This window comes from Asterias amurensis, chromosome 10, assembly GCF_032118995.1.
Source record: "Asterias amurensis chromosome 10, ASM3211899v1".
Lineage (NCBI taxonomy): Eukaryota > Metazoa > Echinodermata > Asteroidea > Forcipulatida > Asteriidae > Asterias > Asterias amurensis.
In genome coordinates this window covers 3,178,618-3,196,769 of record NC_092657.1, presented here as the reverse complement: position 1 = coordinate 3,196,769, position 18,152 = coordinate 3,178,618, and the positions used below count along the sequence as shown (strand labels likewise).

General features: G+C 39.4%; 2 protein-coding genes across 7 annotated transcripts in view; both read left to right on the top strand.

Annotated features, from left to right (window-relative positions):
• The first annotated feature begins 594 nt into the window (after nucleotides 1–594).
• LOC139943223 (uncharacterized) lies at nucleotides 595–7,428 on the top strand. The gene is made up of 2 exons (XM_071940034.1): nucleotides 595–757; nucleotides 2,296–7,428. Exon 2 carries the CDS (start codon nucleotides 2,332–2,334, stop codon nucleotides 3,874–3,876), a length of 1,545 nt encoding a protein of 514 aa, XP_071796135.1. The 5' UTR covers nucleotides 595–757; nucleotides 2,296–2,331; the 3' UTR covers nucleotides 3,877–7,428.
• A 1,481-nt stretch (nucleotides 7,429–8,909) lies between these two features.
• LOC139942567 (epidermal growth factor receptor kinase substrate 8-like) overlaps nucleotides 8,910–18,152 on the top strand; it is a 62,315-nt gene continuing 53,072 nt past the window's right edge. For 3 of the 6 annotated variants that reach the window (XM_071939416.1, XM_071939417.1, XM_071939410.1), the window contains exon 1: nucleotides 8,911–9,126. The gene's annotated coding sequence lies outside the window, so the exon portion shown is untranslated. Of the gene's footprint in view, nucleotides 9,127–9,296; nucleotides 9,350–11,584; nucleotides 11,650–18,152 lie in introns of those variants that run through there. The other 3 variants (XM_071939415.1, XM_071939411.1, XM_071939412.1) reach the window with 3 other exon arrangements.

Here is an 18,152-nt window from a genome sequence, read left to right as displayed (position 1 = left end):
CTTCCTATTTTAATTTATAAGTAGACCCACAGTAAACCGGTTCCCTTCGGTATTATTACGCAAAAAAAACCCTCCATGCAATAAATAGCACTAGTTCTGTGAAATCGGGGGCCTCCACAAAAAGTCCCCGCACCTTGCAATACGTAGACTTGGTGACAGGTCGGTTATAATGTCTATGGCAGTGACACACGCATTCTTACCTCTCCGCATTCTCGCGGAGAGCTATGCCACGAAGTGTATTCCGCTACCACGACATTAACGACTTGACAACACGTCTATGCAATAATTACGCGGCAGGCTCGGCTATAGACTTGTGAACAAGTCGTTAAATGTCTGTCGCGTTGATAGCAGCTGTGAGAGTACTTAGTAGTCTCGCGCAGAGCAGCACCCTCACGAGATAATTGCAGAAGAGCCGTTTTGCTATCACCGCGACAGACTTTTAACGGCTTGTTTACAAGTCTAGCTCGGCTGTTGCGTGATATGGGGATTCCCCGATTAATGACTCACACAAAACGAATTGAGCAATACACAAAAATTCCCTTCTCGTTTACATTTTGCACGTGATAGCATTGCACACCCAGGTATGTTGACGCTTTATGAAAATTGTTATTGCAACAATGGACATCATTTGCCTCCATGGAGTGTGGTCATGAGTGTATAGTCTCCGATCCTTCATGTGACTTTTTTAAACGCAAGCTTTAGCATGTTAACTATGTGGACTTGCCTGTACTTTCAGCCTTAACAACAACACAACAAGGTAAGACGCAGTTTATTTTATTTTGATAATTATGTTATCAAATTCTCGACTGACAGAAAACGATGTGATTACATCGTTGTTTTCGGCCAATAAACTCCCCCAGTTCCATCAATTTGATTAGCTCCTTGCTACATACTGATCTTCTACAGCAGCGAAACATAAGACCAGGGGTCAATTTCACAAAGAGTCCTAGGAGATAAACAAATTGCATGGATAGTCCTAAGTTAGGACGAGTAACTGGTCCTAACTCGAGATAAGACTAGTCTTAACTCTTTGTGAAATCAACCCCAGGACTTAGATCGTCATCACCATCATCACACATACTCTATGTTCCAAAAACTCGTCTGGCAAGTTACGGAGACCGTGCTTTTTCCAGCTGCGCACCGCGTCTCTGGAATTCCTTGTCAGTCGAGCTGAGGGACACAAAATAATGATCTATCTACATTCAAACACAACCTCAAGACTCTTTTGTTCAATTTGTCTGCTTGCTAGCATCCGGCGCCTTTGGATGGTACCTTCCAGATACTGTGCGCCTTATAAATATTATGTTATTATTATTAACTTATGCCACCATACCGAGCTGTATGGTACAATTTAAAGATGCTATACCAGATCTTTGGCCGATTTGACTCAAAAATTTTGATTTAAGATTCATTAGGTATTTTGATGGGGGTCGAGAAAGTTACAAGCTTTCATTTGAGCCATTGCTCGAAAAGGTCCGCAAATTATTAGTAGCGGCGAAATAAAGTGCTCAAAATTAGTTTTTTGATATGTTACGTGAGTAATTCTTATGTGTTTTATAAGAAACGTTTCAATTTTTGTCATGGTTCCTGACTATTAAAGTAAAAGTTAAAACTGTTTTTGTTAGAGCGGGCGATACTCTTTGAAATACCATTCACTCAAAACAATCTATTTTTGAATGTTTGGGGCCAAAAATCTGACATAGCATCTTTAATAGAGCTGCTTCACAAAAACCACAGCCCCCACTTTTGTGTAACCCAACATAATAATGCATAAAACAACAAAGTAGAATTAGGATCAATTTAGTAGTCGTAGTTGCAAGAAAATAATGCAAGTAGTGCCTTCAGATTCCCGACAACGGCTTCATGCCCTTTCTCATTAACATTAAAATTTGTGTGTGAACAAAAAAAATAGCTTGTTCTTAAACTATATTATTTAAAAGGGGGCAATTTTCAACAACGTTTGATAATATCAACAACTCTCGAAGTGTTCTTTACCAAGAACGTTTTTGTGGTCATAGGAAGAGTGTGATTCTGGTAATTAATGTCAAAGACCAGTATCCTATATATACTTGGTGTTTACCCCCCCCCCCCCCCCCCCCAACAACGTGTGAAAATTTCGGCTCAATATTATTGGTCATCGTAGTCGCAAGAAAATAATTATACAAGATACAACCTTGTGGCATAGAATGTTGTGCTTTCAGATGATTATATCTGAGAAAGGCTTCATTGCCTGGAAGACTCCTTTTTTTCTCAAAAACTGGTGCTTTTATAATTGCTTATTATTTTGCTGGACAGGTCACGTGGCACTTTTGTAACCCCCCTACACCCAAAATGGATATCGGCAGCTTCTGCTCCATCTGTGACGTCACATTCACGTCAGAAACGCACGCGCAGTCGCACTTCACGGGCAAGAAACACAGAAAAAAGGAAGATTTCGGTAAACCACGTCAGCCGGGCGGCTCTAGGAGGAACTGCGTTTCGCAAAAACCCAACGGAGAAACGGCCTCAGAGTGGTCCCCGCCGAAGCCCAAAAACGGGTTTGCGCGGGATGATCTTGTTGGTTCCCGTTGGTTGTGGCGTCACCAAGATGGCGACATCAACACTCGCACGCCCAATGAGTCGGGGCACCTGTACTACTGCAACCCATGCATGAAGAATTTCTCCGGGCCGTCGCCGATGAAACAACACATGGCGAGTCCCAGCCATGACAAGCAAGTGAAAAAATTGGAAGCAAAGCTCGCCAAAGACAACAACAATAACAACAACCAGAACGGTCAAATGATCCCATACTGGAAGGACCTGTCCACAACAGGTCAACCCAGACCCCAGGAGTTCGAACGGAGTTCTGAAAGCTCATCAGAAGGTTCTGGGAAAATGTCCACACCACCAAAAGGTGACACCGTGAGGTCAGGTTCTGTAGCATCTCTTCAAAGTCTTCCGAGGTGCAGCGGAGCGAACGATTTACGCAGTATGCTGATCGGCATGTGCATGACGAAACTGAAGGCAGAGCTAGGTCGCATCATACCCTCTATCGCCGAATCGGTCGTGGACACCGTTTTGGGGACCTTGGTTCGAGATGAAAATCTGACCCAGGCTGACGAAACGTCATCACAGGACCAAGATGGCAGCCGTCTGAATCTAGAGGAAACAACCTCGTCCCCAGTTGCAGACGGTAGCGATGAGAACGACCGGAAACTTCATAAAAGTTCGACCGGAACGTGGGTTGAAAAACATACACAACCAGCCGACGCAGACGACATGAGACAAAATGGCGGGAAACCTGCTACATGTTCTCCTATCACTTTTGAAGAAAGTGAACCAACCAATAATACAGAAACAGATGACGTCAGTGACACCAGCGAGCTTTCAAATCCAGAGACGGTGGTGAGAGTAGTGAGCACCAGTGAAGATGGCGACGTGTCTAACCTTACTGAACAACAGCGATGTTACCAGGACAGAAACGGGTTGGGAGGTCAGATAAATATAACCCAGACTCCCTCCTCTACAAACCACACAGAAACCAATGGACATGACTATGTTGAGATATACGGTGTGCAGCTGCAAATGAAGAAGGGCAGGGATTTCGTATCAACGGTTCACCAATTACATCCAATCGCTACTGATCCAGCCTCGGTAGATGACTCCATGTTTGACTTGAAGAGCGCCACCAGGGGCGAGCTTGAACCAGGGGGAACCAGTCCGAGAATCATACAGTCGATGACTTCAGAAGGTGGACATAGTCGCACCGTGGCGTCACCAGATCTGATCGACTTTGAGGAAATGAAAAACGAAAAAAACGCATTAATGTTGGACCACCATCATGCAAGGAGACCAATCACAAATGGTTCACTTTATCGATCACAAACTTACCGGTAGCAAATGCCAGCGGTAGACTGGTACCCTGTCCTTGTGACCCACAATATAAGGACAGGTGTATTGGTTGATGTTCACACGTTGTGTTTGTGTACACACTTTGGATTTAACTGCGAATCTCGATAACCATGATTAAAGCCATGTGAAATGGTGTGAGGTCAAAGGTAATAATGTATGTGGGCTTAACGGCAGATCTCTGGCGTTCACGAGCCTCAAAGTGACGTCAGATGTTCAGGCTGAGTTAACCATAAAAGGACTTAACTTGTTGTCTTCGGATTTAACGTTTTGAAAAAGCGGTTGTTATAAAATGAATGGTTGGAAAGATGTTTTAGTTGTATCATTTAATGTTGTAGACTTTAATAATCCCTTGCAGTCATATATTTGGAGGGATTTAAAAGTTAATCCAAAGGGTTGGGATTAGGGACCGTTCCATTTTTTATAAAAATAATTCTTTTAGATTTTAATTTTAAGTGCCTGATATTTATTTTTAAATCATCAAATGGATTGGTCCCTTACAACAATCATTTGAATTAACTTTGAAATCCCTCCCATGCAGAGTATAATGTGTGGTTTTCATTTTTGCTTTGTGAACTAACACGGTCCGCCATTTCGAAAAGCCAAATCATAAAATAACTGACCATGCCTAACCACAAAGTATAAAGGAAAACCAAAACTCAACTGACATTTTTTTTGTAACTAACTGGGTACTTTTAAAATATCTTACAACCATGTTCATAACAAACGTTTTTGAGCCAAAAGTGCACTACGAAGGCAATGTGGCCCTTTAAATACTTGACGTTCTTACAGAAGAAATGTTGTTTTTAATATTAGTTCATACAACCATAAGCATGTAATTAAATGAAGAGAACAAATTGTACAAACATTTGTGAATATTTAACTTTAAAAGATATAGCGTTTCTTAAAGGGTCTATGTACTTTTTTTCTAACACAAAGCGCAATGTCCACAGATTAATACACAAACTTACACAGTTTGAAGATAATGATAGTAGAAAGCTTCTCTGAAATATTACTTGCTGAGGTACTGCTGTAATTTTGAGAAATGAGTAAAACAATGTCATGAAAATAATTTTCGTCTCAGTGATCATGAGACGAAAATTATTTTAGCATGTAAAAACGTATTTTCATGACATCGTTTTACTCATTTCTCAAAAACTACAGCACCTCCGCAACTCAAATTTTAAGGAACGCTTTCTACTATCGCTTTCTTCAAACGGTGTAAATTTAATGTAAATCTGTGACATTGTGTTTTGTGTTGCAAAAAGTACCCAAATCCTTTAAATTATTACCGAAAATAAGGGGCAGTTTAGGCATGTACAAGCAGAAAGAATAATCTTAACACTCAATCTCTCAACATGTTATTTGAGTAATATTACCCAAAGGGGAAAGGCTTAAAGGCAGTGGACACTATTGGTAAATGTCAAAGACCAGTCTTCTCACTTGGTGTATCTCAACATTATGCATAAATTAACAAACCTGTGAAAAGTTGAGCTAAATCGGTCATCGAACTTGCGAGATAATAATGAAAGAAAAAACACCCTTGTCACACAAAGTTGTGTGCGTTTAGATGGTTGATTTCGAGACCTCAAGTTCTAAATCTGAGGTCTCGAAATCAAACCCGTGGAAAATTACTTCTTTCTCGAAAACTATGGCACTTCAGAGGGAGCCGTTTCTCACAATGTTTTATACCATCAACCTCTTCCCATTACTAATCACCAAGAAATGTTTTATGCTAATAATTAATTTGAGTAATTACCAATAGTGTCCACTGCCTTTAAGAGATTTTGTATAAAATTGTATATAAATTTTACTGGCTTTTTTAATCAGTTGACTCTTTTCTTGCAAAAGCAAACTACTGTTGTACAAACTTGAAGGCTTTAACTTCGGTGGAATATTTTTTAGAGTAGTTGTAGTTTTAATTTCGGGTCATCGTTTTGTTACAAACGTCACTATCGTGATTTATGGACAAAAATATCAAACAAGATGCAATACGAGTCACCTGCAAAGGTTTCAGTTGTCTACTTGACCTAACTGTATTCTGTTAGTGTGTATGTTCGAATGCTGCTGCGGTTGGAACCCGTTATGAATTTCGACGCTCTCTGCAGTGTGACATAAAGAACGTCCAATCCTTCATGCAAACTGCATGGAAGGCTGTATCTTTAAACGGAAACCACGCAAATATAATTAAAAAAAAATCGCAAACAGACGATCTTTGAATATTCAAAAAAAAATTCAACAGATTTTAACTGATTTCGAATTAACAGCATTTCTTATAGACGAACAATATAGTTTTATCTTTATAACAGGTAAGCTTTTAAATACAAACTGCACAACTGTTCGGGCTCAGGCCGCAACTTTACCTTTAACAGCATGGTGTGGTTATGTATTGCTCCACAATCTTTAACGAGAAGTTCACAATAAACTGTGACGCCAAGATTGGCGGCAGCTACAAGCTTTTGTTTTAGTGGGGTAATTGCACGACGAAGAGTAAAATATTATATATAAAATATCAATAAATAAATAAAAACATACTTCGCCAAATTGCATTTCCTCAAGTCCACAACAAACACACGTTTGCATGTCACATTTATTTTGTGCATTATTCCATGCGTGGCATAGCCTTTTGTCAAGGCCCTCGTAGCTTGGACGGCTTCTTAGAGCCGCGATCACAAGCGGCTGGAAGGGGAGACCACGCACGCAGTCGAGTGACAAAGCGCAACAGCAAGCCCCGACTCTAGGTGCGTGGTCTCCCCTTCCAGTCGCTTGGGAAAGCAGCTGTATAAGAAGCTGTCCAGGTCATGAAGGCCTCGGAAAAAGGCTAGTGCGTGGCCGGTATAAGTTAAACACTATGGTCAACGCGCCTTCAGTATTTCAGCACCAACCCTGTGGAATCAACTCCCACCCAACATCCGTGCTGCACCAACCCTGGACACTTTCAAGAAACTTCTAAAAACCCAACTATTTAAGAACTAATTTTGTCTTGTTTTCCCCCCTTACATAGGGGTAATGATTCAATTCCATATTATTTTTGTATAAGTATGTGTATTTTTCTGTTAACTATGTTTATATTTCTGTTGTAATTGTTGTTTGTTGTATTGTAAAGCGCTTAGAGATGTTTATTCATATTATGCGCTATATAAATGTAGTTTATTATTATTATATTATTATTAAACATTATTTGATGTTTTTTCTTTATGAAACGGCAACATCCTGTCAAAAATCATTTAGAATATTGTGGTTTTTTTCTTCAAAAATCGGGCCGCGCAACTTTAAAGTGAAAACATCAACGATGATGTCAGTGTGACTATCATAATAGGGATTAATGGTGAGAAATATTCATCTCATAAAATTGTATCTAAATTATAAGTTTGTGAAAGCTCTTAATCGAATCTGTTTTGATTTTGAAGTAAGTTTTCAGTTGGTATTATGCATGTAAGCATCTGAATGTATTTTATAGTTCGTAAGTTTAACAGTGAGAAATCTATGAATTAATTTGAAATACAGGAAGTGTCCTACACAGATTATTTTATAAAATAATTACTCAAGATTGTATAAAAATGTGTCCTTATTCGTTGCTTTGTTTCATGGACAATGTCCGAGTGCATCAGAATTTGAAACTCGAACCGAATCAATCATGAACAACTGCTTTTCACACGACAAGCTCACGAGTATTGCACCAGCAGTCGCTTCAACCACTTGCTCTATGCTCCAACAAACGTTTGGGCCACTTTTTGTGGGCATGATGATGGGCGGGGGGCGGGGGGGGGGCGGTGAATTAGTGACTATGGGCGGTGTCAGATGCAATTGTGTCCGTCATGCAATACTGTCCGCTCCGGACACTTTTGCATAATTTTTTATGCAGTCGTGTCCGGGGCGCAAAAACCGTCCGGCGGACATTATTGCATACTGCATAATTTATGCAATTATGTCCTCCGGATAGTGTTGCATAGAGGACATCATCATTGCATGCGACACCGGCCCTTTCGAAACAACGGCTTGTGCTATAGGTTCAGGCTTGGGATCTGTCTATCTGATTAAGACCGGACCCATAAGGATAGCACACGTTTTCTAAATGACTTGTGGAGTCTAGCCCGCAAGCCAAGGCCTTGGTTTCGAAAAGGGCCTATACAACAAACAATGAACTATTTTATCAGGTACTTCTGCTGCCACCTAGCTTCTAAAGTCTCCCGTAGCTTTTTGTTGTGCTACTGTAAAAAAAAATGGCCCAATTTCACACAGCATGGAGGTCCATGCTTAAACACAAAAAAAACTTACCCCGAATATGGTTATCAGCCAAAATATAGTTTCTCGTGCCAACTACTAGTAATGCTTATAGGGAACTTTTAAAAAAATCTGGTAGCAACTCTGTGAAATTGGGTCGAGATGTTTATTTTGTCTACATGAGCGATGTTTTGGTCTTACTCTATTATAATGCCGTTTCAATTGTTTTTCTGGTAATCCCTTCCCTTTCCCCTTTAGTAACATTATTTGCCTTATCTCACAATCATTCATTCTTTATTCTTTCCAAAATAAATCGTCGGGCAAAATTTGTTTATGCATTTCTGGGAATAACAAACAGATTCTTTCTGTTATTTGTTTCTTTCTGGTTTTTCCCTTTTATTGGAACGCGTGCGGGAAATTCCAAAACAACTGCCCGTAAAATTGCCCGAGGGCGCCCTCAACTTAGATTGCGATCACATTAGACTGTGCAAAAGTCGTTCTGGCGCAGGTGGTTGTGCGCTTGGTGCATTATTACACAAAATATCGATTCTTTTAGTTTAAAAGTTTTCCTACCATTAACTACATCGTGTGTCACTGAATCAATGTCAGTTTTAACCCAACCGGGTACAAAAAAAATCCAAAAGTTAAAATCATCGTCACAAAAATACGACAAAGGACTAGTAAAAGTTTACTTTAGGGCTGTCAATCAGAATAGTCTGATGCACGGAATCTCGTCAAGTGAAGAAAAATACATCCTTTGGTAGTCGGGTACCATACAAAAATAGCGCCTGTAAAGAGTACGCAATTCGTAAACAACGCCCATCCCAATGCATTGAAGAAGAAGAAGTACAGAGCGAAATATATCACCCCAACGTCGATTCTCGGTAAATCTAGGGGCACGAACACCGGTCTCTTTTCCTCCGATGTTGGTGCTTTTTAAAAGGAGAATTGAAGGAGATAATACGCTATTTATCCTGGACCAAGGTTTATCGACGAGAAGGAGTCATAAAATCGGTAAGTCATTTTGGTTTTATGTGGTATTTTGTGGTGAGAAAAATCTGACTTCTTCAGCAGTCTGGTGAAAGTGGCTGGTGTCACCATTTTTCGACTCCGTGTACTCGACGGTACGTTGTTGCGGTGCCGGGGGAGGGGATGGCGCCGTAAGGGACGCCGGTGGGCTGGTCGGCCGTGACTGTCGCTGGTGCAAAAGAGGCATTCGAAAGAAGAATTTCAATGGGTAAACAATACAAAGAATCTGACTTAAAACATCATATTTTCTTCCTTTGAATGAAAATAGTGCACAAGTGTCAAGTGAATTTGCTGGTGAATTAGATAAATCATAAATAATTGAAAAAATTGGGGCAGTGGCCATGGGATGGTGGCTGGCACGGGCAGGGCACATAATAATTAAGTACGGAATACATTGGGAAAAGTTTCCGTATGGCGCCACCACTTTTTCATTTGAAATAAAATAATATAGTATCTAATTTACCTGATTGATATATCCCTTTTTGTAAAAATGAGTGAAAAAGTGGTGGCGCCATACGGAAAGTTGTCCATACATTGAAACTGTGACAGTGTGATTTGACAATGTTTGAACTTTGACTCTTGAGTTGACCAAGTAACAGGGGATCGCTCTGCTGTCTGTCATATAAATATAAAACAAAAAGTGACATTTGGGATAACTTTCCCCATCTTTATTCTGCCACCACTTTTTCACTCATTTACAAAAAGGGATATCTCATTTGAGGTAAATTAGTTACTATTTCATCCGAAGTGGTGGCGTGATATGGAAACTTTTCGACATCACGCCACTACTTTTTCATTCCATATAAAATAATATACTATAGTATCTAATTTACCTCAATAAATGAGATTATCCCTTTTTGTAAAAATGAGTGAAAAAGTGGTGGCGTGATACGGAAAGTTATAAATCCAAATTATTTGTATTTAATATCACTGTTAGTGTTATAATACAATCTATTTAATTGTCTTACATTCAACAGTTCGCAGTGGAACTGCCAAACTCTTGAATAATCGGTAAAATTGTGACACAAACCGTACTGAAGTGTCGTGGCTGAGGGGTTAAGCAAGAAACAAAACCATTGCTTTAGCCTTCTGATGGACCGTAAAGCTGTAGGTCATGTGTGCTGTTATAAAAACTATCAACGCGCATAAAGACACCCCAGTACACACTTATCGCAAAGAGAATGGGTTCGCCCCAGTGTGTCTGGCAGTGCAACTATCTTCAATCATGAAGACTGCTCTAGATAGAAAGGGTGAACCCCTTCTCTTTTCGATAAGTGCACTGTGTTCTTTTACATGCGTTTCACAACATGTGGGACCACTGGTTTACGTCCCATCTGGGACGAAGCAATGGGTACGTGTCTTGCTCATGGGTAAGTGTCTTGCTCAAGGACATTTGTGTCACGGCTGGGGATTCGAACCCACACTTTGCTGATCAGAAACACCAGGGTTTGAATTTGGTGCTCTTAACCGCTCGGCCACGACACTTCCATAGAGGTCGTTCTATTAATAAACAAAGGTTACACAGTCTATTGAATGTAGTTTGATGAATGGTTTTTGTTTTCTCAGTGGGCAGGTCACAAAAATAAATTATCCTTATACCCCCCCTTAGGGTGGATTAAATAATACGAGGGAAAACCTTCCCATTCAGAGATCCTACAGCAATCAATAAGGGATTATCGCACGGGAATGTGGCGCAATAAATAAGGTCAATAGATTCTCCGGATGTGTTGCAGACCAATGCAGGAAGTTGTTGTATTATCTGAATGATAGTTTGCGTTGTAACCACAAAACCAACCACAATCATGGTTACACTTTTTGTTGTAAAGACCCCAAAACCAGTACAAGTTCAGTTGAGTAATTCTTTGCAGATGTTTGTAGCACTTTTTTCATTATTGACAAGCAATTGTTAAAGTGTTTCTGTTAAAGACACTGGAAACTATCAATTTGGTCTTCTCACTTGGTGTATTTCAGCATGCACAAAATAACAAACCTTTGAAAATTTGAACTCATTGGTCGTCGTAGTTGCGAAATAATAATGGAAGAAAAAACACCCTTTGTCACAGGAAGTTGGGTGCTTTCAGTATGCTTGTAGGGACCTCAAAATCTAACTCTGAGGTCTCAAAATCAAATTCGTGGAAAATTACTACTTTCTCAAAAACTATGTTACTTCAGAGGGAGCCATTTCTCACAATATTTATACTATCAACCGCTCTCTACTGCTCATTATCAAGTAAGTTGTTATGCTAAGGATAACGATTATTTTCAGTATAGAGCAAGTTCGAGTGCACAATGGTTAACTAAAGGGTGACCATTTGACTCGAACACAGGCTGGTCGACCATTGGTTGACTACCGTGGTCGACCATTTGGAACCAGCCTCGAACCCATGGTTTCTTCACTGGTCCCAACAGCTTGTTCCATTCTAACATGTGTTTCAGGCGCAGAGGGGAACCAGTGACACTTTAGCGAAAAGGTGGAAGGTTGACTAGACTACCAAACGAGCCGTTCGGGTGAGTCACTGCGCATGTGCGTTGCTAGTCTGTGGTCGACCACTGGTGGACTAAATGTGCGCACTCAAACTTGCTCAAAGTGTCCACTGCCTTTAAATCCAGGAGTTTACGAAAAGGTGAAAATCATTTCAATGCACCTGGATACCAATTCCAGATGTTTTTTGTCAGTGAATGACTCTCACCACTAAGTTCAGCCTGGGGATTGGTATGGCATGTTTTGGAATGTAAGAGGAATTTGTTTGAACTAATAATTAGAACATACAAGTACCACATCCGCCCAGACAGGCGCTCATGGCGCTCACGGCACTTGAGGGAGCAACAAACTGTAAGAGTCTGTATTGTTTGAGAATAGAGCTATGGTATGAGTATTGAGGAAGGAAAGTTTTAGGAAGCTTGCCTACAGCAGGGCTGTATGCTTCGTTTTTGATAGGTCAAGGGTACCAAGGCATTTTTTTTTTGGTAAAGGGCACCCTATGATGAAATTGCAAATTTGTACTGGAGCATTTCAAGGGCACCAAGGCAATGACCAGGGGACACAGAGGCAATCGCCTTTGTTGCATCCGTGAAGTATCAGGCCTGCTACAGGCGTGACTTGATTCTCTGCCCGACTTTTTTTTAGAGAAAAAAAAGGTGAAAATCACAGAGCAAAGTTTTCAGGAGAGTTGTGTAATCTTTTAAACATGGTAAAGTAATTTTCGACTCACTACGTATTGAGACAAAAACTAGTTTTGTGAATATTGTTTTACTCATTTCGTACAAAAAGTACCCAAACCCTTAAAAGCCCTAACCAGTGCATGTGAAATCAAATGACAAGTCCCATGCTAATGACAAGGTGTTGAAAAAAATAAAAAATAAAAAATGGACCATTGAAAAAGATGGCAGACTTGTGAAATGCTAAACAAACTGGTCCTACTGTCTAGTCGCTGAAATGTGAAGGGTAAATTCCGTTTTTAATCCATAGTGTTATTTCTAATGAATTAACGATGCTGTCAGATTTTTGGTCGATTTGACCCACAAATTTTGATTTAAAATTCAATAGGTATTTTGATGGGGGTCGAGAGAGTTACAAGCTTTCATTTGAGCCAATGCTCGAAAAAGTTCGCCAATTATTAGTAGCAGTGAAATAAATTGCTCAAAATTAGTTTTTGTCGAGATCCTGACAATATATCACGTGACCAGTTCTTATGTGTTTTGTAAGAAACGTTTTAAAATTTTGTCATGGTTCCTGACCATTAAAAGTAAAAGTTAAACTTTTTTCGTTAGAGCGGGTGATACTCTTTGAAATACCAATCACTCAAAAAAAATCTATTTTTTAATGTTTGGGGCCAAAAATCTGACATAGCATCTTCAAACATTTTGTTTCATCACACTGTTATCCACGTAAACCATGCACTTTGTAGCTCAAGGTGTATGTCTGTGTCATGCTTCTAGAATGTTAATTGCTTCCAAAAAATTTGTCTCTAGAACAGAAAAAAATACCAACCTGGTTATCTTTGGCAGAAGTGCTTATTTCAAACCATTTCACAACACTCAACGTATTTATTTTATCTCGATGTCATTCTTGTACGATTTGAAATCTTGATTTATCAGTTTGGAATACAACCTGACCAAATCAAACCACTGTGTATTATTTATGTAGGGCCTTTGTCTCGTCAACATGGAGTTCATTGCTTCCAAAAAAATTGTCTAGAAAAGAAAAAACTACCAACCTTGTTATCTTTGGCAGAAGTGCTTATTTCGAACCATTTCACAACAATCCCCTACAGTATTATTTAATCTCGATGTCATTCTTGTGCGATCTGAAATCTTGATTTATCAGTTTGGAATACGACCTGTCCGACCCTTGGAATGAAATCAAACCACATTGTGTGTACATGTAGCAATTTCGTCAACTTCACTGTCTACAGTCATGACAGTGGAGCTCAAATTGTGGGATATGGCATGTTGTAGTGAGACATGACATACAGCCGTGTTAGTGTATGCTTCGTTTTTGAAAGGGCACCAATGCATTGACTGCAGGTCTGATACTTCCCGGAGGCAACGAAGGCGATTGCCTCCGTGGCCCCTGGTCATTGCCCAGTACAAATTTACAATTTCCTCATAGGGTGCCCTTTACTAAGGACAAAATGCCTTGGTGCCCTTGCCCTTTCAAAAAAAAAGCATACAGGCCTGTACTGCATAAATAGTATGAGCAAATTGTAAATTTCTGCTGTCCATATCATTTTAAGGGCACCAGGGCAATGACCAGGGGGCATGGAGGCAGTCACCTTTCGTACTTTATGCCTCGTTTTTGAAAGGGCACCAAGACTTTACTTCTCTCAGATCTTAGCATGAGGAAATTGTAAATTTCTACTGCAAAGCACTTTAAGGGCACCAGGGCAATGACCAGGGGGCATGGAGGCAGTCACCTTTCGTACATTTTGCTTCGTTTTTGAAAGGGCACCAATACTCCTTAAAGACCTTAGCATGAGGAAATTGTAAATTTCTACTGCAAAGCACTTTAAGGGCACCAAGGCAATGACCAGGGGGCATGGAGGCAGTCGCCTTACGTCAGCTTAGTTTTTGAAAGGGCACCAAAGCATTTACTCCTTAGTAACTCAGAGCATTTCAAGGGCACCAAGGCAATGACCAGGGGTCATGGAGGCAGTCACCTTCCGTTGCCTCTGTTTCACAAAGAGCTAAGATTGATCTTAACTGCAAAGCAATCGTAGTTGCCAAGTAAAGTGTGATGTCACAATATAAATCACTATGGTAATGCTGACAATTTGTCTTGCGATGAATTGTAGGCCCTATTGCTTTGTGAAATTGGCCCCTGGACTCAAATTGTGGGGTACGCCATTGTTGTGACACAGTGGGTGATATGATACTCTTTACCTGGCATGTAATGGCTCAGTACACTGTGTACAAAAATGTTTAAAAAATATGTCACATACTCTAACAATGTGGGTCATTCACACAATAAAGCTACTGTTTACACTTAAAGGCACTGGGGTGGATTTCACAAAGAGTTAGGACTAGTCTTATCTCAAGTTAGGACCAGTTACTCAAGCTAACTTAGGACTATCCATTCAATTTGTATATCTCCTAGGACTAGTCCTAAGTTAGGACTAGTCCTAACTCTTTGTGAAATCGACCCCTGGACACATTTGGTAAATTTCTAAGACCAGTATTCTCACTTGTGCATCCCAATAATTGCAATATAAAATTTAAAATCTGTGAAAATTTTGGCCCAATTGGTCATCTTAGTTGTATGAGTTTGTGTGCTTGCAATAATGCCTTTTGAATAAAAGGCTTCAGGCCTGAAGTCTTTTTACCTCAGATTTCTCAAAAACTTTATATAATAATGTACATGTAGTTACTTCAGAGGGAGCCGTTTCTCTAATTTGTTTAAATACACTACAGGCATGCAACTTTTCCTTGGATCAGCTGATTTCCTCTTCTTTAATCTCAGTTTTACCATTTTTCTAAATTGAAAAATACTATACAAAATCATTGTAATTCTGTATTCCTCTTTATTTTGGTGAAGTTACAGAACTTGCCTTCCTGTTTATCAACAGCTATCCATTGCTCGTTACCAAGTAAGTTTTATGCTAATAATTTGGGTAATTACCAAAAGTGTCCAGTGCCTTAAAATCAACACAGACCAAATGCTCAAATTAATTCAGGTCGAAACAGGTTGGCTACTGTTTGCGCAGTTATTTGAAGTACGCAAAGCTTAAAATTGTTTATGCAGCTACATGTGTGTTCTTACTTCTGACTCCTAATCCAAGCGTATTGCCAAGTCGGTGATAAGGTTTTTTTTAACGGGTCAAATAATGGTTTCTAGGGTGTTGTGTGCAAACACTCAACTAACTGAGTCAGATTTCTGTTTCAAAAGGATATTCTGGTTTTTTTTGTGCTGTGAAATTCCTGAGTTGTCCTGTTGAAATTCCTGTTGAAATTCCTTGTCAATTGATACATTATATTGGGTATAAATGGGTTGGAATTTAGAATAGTAAATCAATAAGGTTGTACATGTAGGTTCCTAACAAAGGATCTGAAGAGTGGTCCGCCAACAAATTAATGCCAATTTTAAAACTTGAAATCCCTTTTAATAAAGGATTAACTCCCGTGAAAAAGTCAATGGGGAAAAATGACTTCAAGCTTACAGTACATCATGGTCATGCTGGCCAGCAAATCATAATTGCCAGCAGACCATTGAGTGTTAAAGCCATTGGACCCTTTCGGTAAACAGTATTGTCCATGCCCACACTTCGTGTATCACAACTTATATATAAAATAACAAACCCGTGAAAATTTAGGTTCAATCGGTCGTCGGAATCAGAAGAAAATAACGGAAAAACCCACCCTTGTATTCGCGCGTTTCGCCGTGTCATGACATGTGTTTAAAATAAATCCGTAATTCTCGTTAACGAGAATTGATATTGTTTTACTGTTTTCTCAAAAAGTAAAGCATTTCATGGAATAATATTTCAAGAGAAGTATTTCACCACTACCTTCTGTAAACCCTGTAAGTTATTTGTAAATCTGTGAACTTTTTTTATTTGTCTGTACCGAAAGGGTCCAATGGCTTTAACGGGAGAAAGTGAAGACTTGTGTACATAGTTGTTTATCAATACAATAAACTTCGCCTGGATTCATATCTTACAGTTAGAAATACTGTTGTTATGATGTTTGAAACTGTCTAATTAAACATGAGGCCTAGAATTTTATCTTTGAGAGGGCAAGGCCATTTTCATTTTGCAAAGGGCACTTCTGTTGGAAAATCTTAAGTAAATAGTAATTGTGGCTTCTTAAATCTCGCGCACATGTCCGTCACCCAGTGACGCTCCTGGCGCTGTAACATACAGTATTTCCTGCCAGATGTGGGACTACGTTTGAATTATGAGACCTAATTCTGATAGCACCATGTAATTTGTTTTTACAAGGTGCTCGGTAAAATTATCAAGAACCAGGCCTCGTTGGGATTAAACCACTACATGTAGTTGAAACCTTCTTCACCACACATTGATTCCCTTATTAAAGATTCAAGGAATTGCCTTTAAACACTGAAGCAGTCACATGATGAATGGTAACTGGTATCCAAGGTGCGTCAAAGCAACGTGATCAACTACTGGCATGCATCTAGGTATTAATCTTATTATGGAAGATCGTCATTGATAACATTGAGGATTCCGCTTTTGTTGTCAGGTGGAGGATAGTTGAAAGCTTCTGTAGCTATCTTTGTAATCTCCGTAGATGGACCGTGACCCAAAAGGTCTTGTGTACAGCTGACCTTCACATACACACGCTGCGCAATAATCTGTGTAGATATCAAATTCGCAATGCGCTTTGAACATATTTATCACGCCTCGAGAACAACAGTTTTCGCTACAGGAAGTGACATTACGTAAAGTCTGTATTTCAATTGGCCCCAAACAAGTTTTGTTTCCGGTTACATTTCATTATAAACTAGGGTAGGTACATGTAGGTCGAAAATGTGTTCTTTTATTATTTATTTTAAATTTTTATTCTGATCAGTATTGAGTGTGTGAGTGTGTAAGTTCCCTACTTTAAAAATGTACCCAAGTAAATTCGCCCCCCCCCCCCTTCCAAAAAAAAAAAAAAAACCAGCATGGGGCAATTTCTTTTCATTTAAACAATGCATACTTCAGTACTTTGAACTCATGAGCTATGCAGGAGATGTTGCTAGAAAAAAATGGAGGAATGATTGTGTCAGAAATGTCCAAAGAAGATAAAATTCCAGCTTAAAGATGTCTGCGCTTACCATTGAGACCACGCTCATGGAGCGCATTCAGTGGATTTGCTCAACAAATTGGGACACACTACGCAATTATGCTGTTCGCAATGCGCTTTGTACGTGTTATCACATCACAAGACTGGAACGTTGTGTTACAGGAGGATGCAATTAAACAACATTCTTGTTAAAGCCATTAGACACTTTGGGTTACATGTAGCAGTATTGTCCAAAGGCCCACACTTCATGTATCACAACTTATAAAATAACAAACCTGTGAAAATTTAGGCTTAATTGGTCTTCGGAGTCGGAAGAAAATAATGGGAAAACCCACCCTTGTTTCCACATGTTTCGCCGTGTCATGACATGTGTTTACTATAAATCCGTAATTCTCGATATCGAGAATTTATACTTGTTTTGATGTTTTCTCAAAAAGTAAAGCATTCATGGAGTAATATTTCAAGAGAAGTCTAAGGTACATTACATGTACCTTTTGTAAACCCCGTAAGTTATTTGTAAATCTGTGAATTTTTCTTTTTTTCTTTCTGTTCCGAAAGTGTATAATGGCTTTAAAGTCATGTGTTTCATAAGTTTCATTTATTGTATGGCCATACATGATACTTATATCTTGTTTCTGTTTCCATAAAATTCCAGAAATTTTTATGTTACTTTTGATATGAGATATCTAAAAGTGCAAGGACCAAAAAGTTACATAATTGTTACTGTGTACATTAAGTCTCTGTGTCTAAAGTCCAATCAATATGAA